At 42.7% G+C, this 8,883-nt stretch overlaps 2 protein-coding genes across 2 annotated transcripts; both read right to left on the bottom strand.

The window, feature by feature from the left end:
- Nucleotides 1-473: 473 nt before the first annotated feature.
- apoc1 (apolipoprotein C-I) lies at nt 474-1,924 on the bottom strand. The gene is made up of 4 exons (XM_060065218.1): nt 1,802-1,924; nt 1,289-1,353; nt 1,008-1,170; nt 474-881 (listed from the first exon to the last, which is right to left on the bottom strand). The coding sequence occupies exons 1-4, from the start codon at nt 1,891-1,893 to the stop codon at nt 821-823; spliced, it is 381 nt and encodes a 126-aa protein (XP_059921201.1). The 5' UTR covers nt 1,894-1,924; the 3' UTR covers nt 474-820.
- A 3,762-nt stretch (nt 1,925-5,686) lies between these two features.
- On the bottom strand, nt 5,687-8,425 carry apoeb (apolipoprotein Eb). The gene is made up of 5 exons (XM_060064699.1): nt 8,333-8,425; nt 7,704-7,770; nt 7,447-7,597; nt 6,956-7,243; nt 5,687-6,653 (listed from the first exon to the last, which is right to left on the bottom strand). The coding sequence occupies exons 2-5, from the start codon at nt 7,744-7,746 to the stop codon at nt 6,308-6,310; spliced, it is 828 nt and encodes a 275-aa protein (XP_059920682.1). The 5' UTR covers nt 7,747-7,770; nt 8,333-8,425; the 3' UTR covers nt 5,687-6,307.
- Nucleotides 8,426-8,883: the final 458 nt, after the last annotated feature.

Genomic DNA, 8,883 nt, shown 5'->3' with positions numbered 1-8,883 from the left:
TTGCCCTTTGATACCAAATATTGATTAGAATGCATAATCTATTACAAATTGTCCATCCTTTGTATATGTTGTTCTTTCAAGGAAATGTTTTAGTTTGATATTCAATTAATTGCACATTTGTCATAAGGCATAATACTGAATCACTGTAAATATGTTTAACATGTTTATAAGACCTGGCCAGCCGGAGTGCTTTAACTTTTCCAAAAGATTGATGCATTTGTCTAATGATTGCAAAAAAGTTCACTGACTTATTATTTCTACAACTATATTGGGTATATATTGTCATTTTATACAATTATTTTACATATATAAGTATGAATACTGATGTGGTCATAAATCGATCAATTGTGTGTAGGCTAATTAGTTAATTATTCTGTATGCTATAGTAAATGTTTGTCATATTGTTCATAGCCAAGGCTAATCATTGACAAAAAAATAATCCTTCTTAAAACAATGCTGATACAAGACAAAGATTTATTCAAATTTTTATTCAGAATTTCTGATTCTTTCAAAAATATTTTATTTAGTTACAGATTTTGAAATGAAGAAATATATGTATTGTGTATATATATATAAAATGATCTTTATTGCTCATATGTTTATTGCACTTTTTCCACAAAATTTGTACAAAGATTATATGAGCGATACAAAGCAAGGTGTATTGGGCATAAGGCCATGCATACAGTCCACCCTCTTTGCGGCCAAAACCCAGTGGGGGCGGAGGGGGGGGGGGGAGGCAGAAGGTCAAAGGGCCACACAAGGCGCCACACAAGGCACCACTGACAGGGTTTTGGCTCATTGCAGACATTTGGTCTTCTTCTTATTGTCCAATCTCGCTTAACTTTGCCTTCATCTTCTCCATCTGATCGCTGAACCAGGTCCTGCGGGAGAAAGATAAGGAACTTGTGAAATTATGCATGCGTAAAACATCGAAGGGAACCTGTGTGTTAGAGAAAAACACGATGTCAAGGAAAAAAATACTTGCAAGGTTTTAGTTATTATTTTACCTAGTGTTGACGGCAAACTCGCTTTCTTGAGCTCTCTGGATGGCGTCCTTGGTCTTCACGGCAATGTCTTGGCCGAACACGGCCACTGTGTCACCGAACTGGCTGAACTTGTCCCCAAGGCTATCAAGACCCGCAGGGGTCGGTTCCTCCGGAGCCTGGGCCTCTGAGGGGAGCACAGAAACGGAGGGAGCAGGTAAGGAGAGGAGAGGATTGCAGGGTGATAATGCAATGTGATGCATGGAGGGGGATTGTTAATGTAAAATAATGTGAGGGGGGCCCACCTGATTGCGTTGCGAGAGCCAGCAACAGGACGGCCACTGCGAGGTAAAGCTTCATTTTGAGAGATCTGTAACGGAATATACAGGGCTTCATTATTTTCCCCCTTTTTTCTCCTTTTTTTTTATCACCAATGGTACATGCCTGAACAACAAGAAAATGCTTTGTTACCTTTTAAAAATGAAGTCTCTAAAAATGAAAATGAAATGAAAAACCATAACCTAATCCTGAATTAAAATAAATGTATTCACATAACATTCATCTCTGTGCTTGTGTAACATTGCTCTACTAAATTAACATCTAGGTGTCGCCAGACCACCACATTTAAAAACGGTGTTTAACATTGTCACAGTACTTTAGGCATAGATAAATAAACAGTTACTTCAACAGAATAGCCACAATTAAGACAATTTGGGCAGCCGTAATAACACAAAATGCTACAAATTGTCTACTCAATAATAAAAGTAAACTTTTGACTGACCAACCAGATACATTGAACAAGTAAATAATCAGCCTACCTGTTCCAGATGCAAAAAAACAATGTAGGGAAAGGAAAACAATGTGTGTGTGTTTGCATGCCTTCGGTTTGGCTTTTTAAAGGGTTGCTCATTTCAGGGCGGGTACATACATAAGGGCCCCCCACACACACACACACACACAAACAAACACACGCACACACACATACACTGACCAGTGACCTAGATACTTGTGTCCCTCTATGTCTTTATCTGTGATCACTCTTGATTGAGTGTGTGAGAATGACATTTCTGTAAAAATAAATGATAAATAAATCACTCAATTGCGGAGTTCAGTTGCAAAGTTCAGTTACAAATCAAGCGTCAACAATTGATAGACCTACATCGTTTTATGTAAACGCATTGAGAGAGTGGTTACTTTTTGTTTTGTTCTTTAATTAGTAATTTGTCTAGATAATAATAGGGTGTCCTTAGAACTGTGTTTTTGATTTGATTGCAGCTTGTAGACGCATAATCCAATCTTTGTTCATATAACAAAACAAACGTAACAATTTTTGCGTCATGGGCCATTTTGGGTCGTTAGGGACATATGGTCATTATAAACAATCACAATAGAGAAACATTCAGTCCCTTAGAAACAGGCTTAACTCCTTAGCTTTAAATTCTTAAATTAACTAGTTACCACTATGAATTGATGCCCTGGTAATAAATGTTTGGACGGGCGTAAAGGGATGTGGAAATAGAGGTCAGGCTTCAGAGTTCAAATGGATGCTCTCTGTGAAGCAATCACAACACTGTGTGCACTGCAGTGTGGCAGGGCCTTGTCCAGGCCACATGGCAGCTGCTATCTGGGGACAGCTGAGTGCCGATTCACTGGGGAACCCAAAGTTATTAATGTATTTATTAATATGTTTTAACCCAGTTTAAGTTCAATTCATTTGTTAGGTCTCATCCCATGGCCCTCTATGTGTGGGAGTTGAAATGCCTAAAAGATGATGAACCACTTTTAAAGGAACATAAAAGTACATTAAAAACATTGCAGCTTGTAGACGCAGAGTCCAATCTTATTCTTATAAAAGATAAACATACCTAATATTGTGTCATAGGCCATTTTGGGTTGTTGTAGGGCCATATTTTCATTATAAACACTCACAATAGAGAAACATACAGCATTCAAGTCTTAAATGAACTAGTTACCACCATGAATTGAGGACCTGGTTAAAATAAAGGGTTTGGACCGACTTAAAGCAATGTTGAGCTGGAGTTCATATATCAGAGTTCTAGATGTTCTATGAGCGGCCTGTGTCTTCTATGGACATTTTGTTTTTCTGCTTTCTTATTAATCTGACCAATTTAGTCTAGGGAGGAGACATTTTTACACTTCACATCATTTCGAAATCCTCCACCAGTTGTTATTCAGACGGCCATATGTTTGCCTGTTCCCGCTAAATGTGTCTATGTCTTAGAAAGGGGAAGTAAGTCAGACATCACAGCTTGGGGTCTGTTGGGTAACAATAAGTGAGTTTGGCACAGTGGGGTAAACGACAGTCCCCTTGCATTACAGAGGAAGAGAGAGAGAGAGCAGTTAGCCACTCACACCAAGAAGTCTGCAATCAGGTGCTAATTATTATGCAAGACTGGGCCCGTCAGCTGCCTGAACAGGCCTATCTTATCACACAAAGTTGATGAAATCTGCATCTGCCTGGTTTGTTGTAAATGGACAGTATAGGGTTACGTGTTGATCTAAGTATGAGTTTTAGGAACGTTTCCGAACAAAAGATCAGGGGGGTCACAATCGTCTCTCTCCAAATGAGCATTGACATGAACATCCTGGGTGTTTAGGCCTTTGGGGGAATTAGGGTCATGTGCCAAAGTGGGTTGGGCGGGGGCTGAGAAGGAGAAAGCTCGTTCAAAGGTTCACATCTCTGTGGGGTAATTTGAGGAGAGGTTATTAGCGGTCACAGGCTAGGTAGCACCTTATATAACAGCCCTTTGTATCGGTTGTTGAGCAGAAACGATGGGCAGAAGTCTGAGTTCTTTGGGATTTTCCTGTTTCTATCATGCTAAGAGCCCTTCAGCGAAGGATGGAAAACTCAGATAGTGGCGTAGGAGAGGTTAACTGTGGAATGGAGTCAGTCCCACACAAACACTATATTGAGCTAAACAAATTACAGCAGACAAACAAACTTATCCAGTTATATTGCAGATTTGTTTGCTCTAAATTGCTTGCTTGGACATTGTGCTAGACATTATGGTTGGACTTTTCTGAGTTCAGTCAACAACATTATCACATAAAATATTCCAAATATATATAGGCTATTAATTATCTGTGTGTTTGTCTCAAATAGGCAGTTTTGTAATAACAAAGGCAAGTCTGTGAATCTGAAGACCTTTGAATATGTGACAAATAGAAAAAGCCAAGATTACAGCACTGAATACTTACTTATTATTGTTGATATCATTAATTAATTAATAATTACTATTGTTAATATTTAAGAAGGAAAGGATCAATGGTATTCATATTATTAACAATGAAAGCGTCACTTGGGTTGGATTGGAGTTCTTGTTTTAAACTTTAAAAAACTTAAAAAAACAAGAAGCAACACAGCTGGTCGATCAGAGAGCCAGCGGACGGGTCAAGGGTGGGGAGGCGCTGAAAAAGGGACGAAGGGCGACCTCTGCTGAACTCTGCTGCGCACTACAGAAGAGAAGCCAGGCTGAGCTCAAGCTTTTTTCAGATTCCCACTCATCCTTTACGCTCCGAGAGTGGGAGAGAGATATTGTACCTTATTTTACTTTCCTGTGTATACTACTTAAGCAATGTATTTAATTAAATGAATTAAATTAAACGAATATAATTGTATTACAATTAGAGAAATATGTATAGAGAGAGAGCATTTTAACATATTTTGGAGAATTCCGATTCATTATTGAGACATTTACTGTGAAATTAAATGTATTGCAGGACTGACTTGTTCTTTTCAATGTGAAGAAGACTTATTGACTTGTTTTTTAACCTGATAAAGTTAACCATAATAGTCACCATCCCCATCCCCACCCGTGAGAGTTTCGTTTGATGGGGAGTTTCAGCTGGAGCAGAATCGCATGTTTACGCGCTGGAATGCGTGTCTGTACTGGATTGTGGAGTACATCGCCAGCACTGGAGCAACGACTGCCTGGATAGAGCGCCAACGTGAGCCAACCTGTGTCTGGGATAAAGGCACAAACAGTTCGAGTGTCCCTTTCTATTCATAAACAACGAAAGGAGAGAGACACGGGGGAGGCTGCTGCTGCACGTTGAAAAACAACCTCCCGAGATGGAGAAAGCGGAATGTGAGGGCAAATCACAGCATGTCCAAACCGGGCGAGCAATGAAAGGAAATTTGTGTGTGTGTGTGTGTGTGTGTGTGTGGTGGGGGGGGGGGGGTTGCAGGAGAAGATTGTCTGGAGGGGGGCCGCGGGGGTCAGGGTGGTAGCCAACTTACCATTTGGTCCACTTGGTCAAATAGTTAGCACCAGTCCAACTTTAGAAAACGAGTTTCAGTTCAGAGCAAAGGTTAGGAAAATGGCACGACTGCATGTTTGGAGGGTTTTTGAAGGAGAAATACATATTAAAAAGCAAGACACATAATGGTCCACCAAGGATGTGGTATAACCACACGTCCAAATTCTACAGAAATAATCATTTTGAATGGATGTTTTACAGATGACTAGAAGAAGTTGGCTCAATGATGATCAGTTGGTCATTGCTGAAACTGATTCGTTTTGTCAGCCTTGTTTTTTGATGTAGCTTCGAAGTAAACTATATAGTATATTATAGGCTACATGATGACATATATATATTTTATTGTATGTGAACCCATATTATCCAACATTTACGAGTCCCCTGATAAGATTATTAATATTTAAGAAAGCAAATCAGAACAGTTTGGTTTTGTTTGTTTTTTATTCATTGTTCCGTTACACTTCAGCCTGAACAAATTAACAATCAGGTAGCCTGGTGAAATGTAGAACTCACAATGAACTCAAAGACTTTCATTCACGTTTGAGAAGTACAAACAGTGTTAATCTAAAGTAGACATGGGTGCTTAAATGGTTTGGGTATTAACTGTAGGTATACTGGTGGCTTCATAATATGCAACCACAGGGTTCAGTGCACTTGGGAATCAAGGTTAAACCACAAGAGGATTTCACTCAACGAAGCAGATGTAAAGCATTCAAACGCAGTGGTTCTGGACAGGGCCTCAGACCGGCTGGGGTTCAGGGGATCAGGAGAGACAAGAGGAGATGAAGGACACCACTGATCTAACACCAAACAGGAAGACAGGATCTAACAGGCAGGTGCTAAGATGTGCTGGCAAGTCACTTTAAAGCGATCGTCAACACACCATCGAGCACCTCCCCCACCCTCCTCATATACACACATGCACACACACACACACACACACACTGGTAACACTCAACTCCCCCCCCCCCCCTCAAAGAAAACAGTAGCTCATCATGAATCATCTAACCCCCCCCTTCCCCAACCCGTGATCTTAGGAGAATCTATTGGCCGGCGTTCTCCTGGACGGTGTCTGTGATGGTCTGGATCTGCTCGCGGACCTTGGCGACGAAGGGGGCGAGGATGTCTCCCAGCTGGTCCATCTTCTCCTCCATGGTGGTGCGCAGCTCCTCAGCGGTGGACTCCAGCTGGGTCTTCAGGCCCTCGGCCTGGGTCTCCAGCTGCTGGCTCAGACCGTCGGCCTGGGTCTTCAGCAGGGCCGTGATGCTGCCCAGCTTCTCGCTGGCGCTGCCGTGGGCCTGGTTGACGTAGGGCTGCACGTGCCCCCTCACCATGTCCAGGTTCTGGCTGGTGCGGGAGTGGACCTCGCCCAGGTAGGTGGAAACGGTGCTGGGGAGGAAGCGAGAGAACATAGGGGTTAGCTATCCATCTAGACAGTTCAGCCCCACCATGAACAATAACAATAACAATGTTATCATCATGTATACTATATAGTACTGTTTTACATGCATTTAATTTTCCTATTCATCTTCAACCAAGAAGGGAAATGTATGCAAACCACTTTATATACATTTCCCAATCATTATCCTATCATTTTCCTAGTCTTCCAATCCTTTTCTTGTGCCAAGCCAGTGCATCTCTCCCAGGGCCGCACACACCCGCCCTGTGTCCCAGCCTGAACCAGTCCTTACTTGCGGATCTCCTCTGTGTCCTTGCTCAGGCGCTTCTTCAGCTTGCGGGTGTAGGTGCCCAGGCGGGTGTTGGCCTCCTCCGCGTTGAGCTCCACCAGAGCCTTCACCTCCTCCAGGTACTGGCCGCTCCTCTCCTTGGCGTCCACCATGTCCTTCTGCAGGCGGTCGGTCAGCAGCTGCATGTCCTGGGTCAGCTGGCCCGTGGTGTCATCGGCGTAGGGGCCCAGCTTGGTGGTGATGTCCTCCCGGTACACGGCCAGCTCGGCCATGGTGTCGGTGATCAGGGTGCTGGAGGAGGAGGGGGAGAGAGCAGAAGATAAGTGTGTGTGCGCGTATTTATTCGTCATGCCAATAAAGCTCTTTGTATTGAATTTGACTGAATGAATAAGAGATAGGATTTAGCATGAATGCAAATAGTTGAACCAATGAGCCCTATTTGCAGAGCACACAGAACCCCAGCAAAGACGGCAAGACGGGGGTCAGTTTCTTACTCTAGTTCCCTGCTGATCTGGGAGGCCTTGATGTTCTCCACCACGCCATCGGCTTTGGTGTTGAGGTCGGCAATGTACTGCCAGAACTGATCCACCGAGCCTTCCCAGTTGGTCTGGGGGGGCAGGGGGAGCACGACGCGGGCATTGCAGCCTACATGGGGAAAACAGAGTCTTTAGTTAAAAGAGAGCAGAGCACGTTATCACAAGCAAGGAAGGCAGTATGAAATGCAGTGTGGTGAAATGATAGGCGTGCTTACCTGCAACAAATGCAAGAGCAAGGATGAGAGCTACAGCCTTCATGATTGTTCGATTAAACAGATTCAACTATTGGGGGAAAGGTAGAGAATGCAAAGTTAATGAAGGCTAGTAAATGCAGATGTGAACTACAAGCTATAGCACTCCATACTTGTTTACTCCTATCTATACTGTGAATAGTTTAGTGATTTTAAGTCAGAACATAGTCATGTCAATTCCTCTTTGATTAAAAAATAAATAATGTAGGTTTACAATTAGGGCATTTAGCAGACGCTTTTATCCAAAGCGACTTACATCGGTTAAGACACATATTAACACACCGACGGCAGAGTCAACCATGCAAGGCGACAGCCAGCTCGTCAGAAGCAGTTAAGGTTAAGTGTCTTGCTCAGGGACACATCAACACTCGCTAGGAGGAGCTGGGGATCGAACTAGCAACCTAAATTCAAATTGTTTTTTTGCATTCAATGATAGAGTTACCCAATTCGAATTATTACATGTTACAAGTATTGAAACAACCAAATTTAGCATTCAGGAAAAGTATCGTTAAGATAAACGAAAAATGATAAGAAGTTAGGAGACGCAGTTGAGGATGCGCTATCTTCTCCTGCCTAGCCGCTCATCCACTCACCTGGAGAGATCAGATCCTTCCTGACTTTGGAACAGCGGTGCAGGACTTTTATATGATCCCTGGAGGTTGCGCTGCTGCGTGCTTTCGCAGGGCGCGCGCCCCAGTGGGTGTGTGTGCGCGCATCCATCCACGTGGTTGTGATGATGAGATGAGAAGGGTCGGTCTATTCAACAATAACCTCCACGCAATGTGCCACCGTTACTGCCGTCCGAAGGTCTCGTAGGTTTTATTGTTGAAAACGGTGATTGAGTAATCTCAGGGCGACGTTACATTACCCGATAGCCTAGGCCTCCATATTCAATAGGGAGGAAATAACACACTCATGCATCTCAGCGTATTTTATAATTCGATCTTCATTGAAGGGGCTTCTGCATGCTTGTGGTGTCCGACTGTTACGATGTGGGCATGTTAAATGTAAGCTCCAACTATGCTCTTACCTAGCCTACTTGTAATACAAAGATTGGGAACTTTAAACTAGATTTTGTTAAATTTCTCACCTGCTTCATGTGGTTTTATTAGCCTACAGTCACACATTACATACAAAAGGTGTC

Source organism: Gadus macrocephalus, chromosome 11, assembly GCF_031168955.1.
Source record: "Gadus macrocephalus chromosome 11, ASM3116895v1".
In the NCBI taxonomy this organism is placed as follows: domain Eukaryota; kingdom Metazoa; phylum Chordata; class Actinopteri; order Gadiformes; family Gadidae; genus Gadus; species Gadus macrocephalus.
This window is presented reverse-complemented; position numbering and strand designations above follow the sequence as displayed.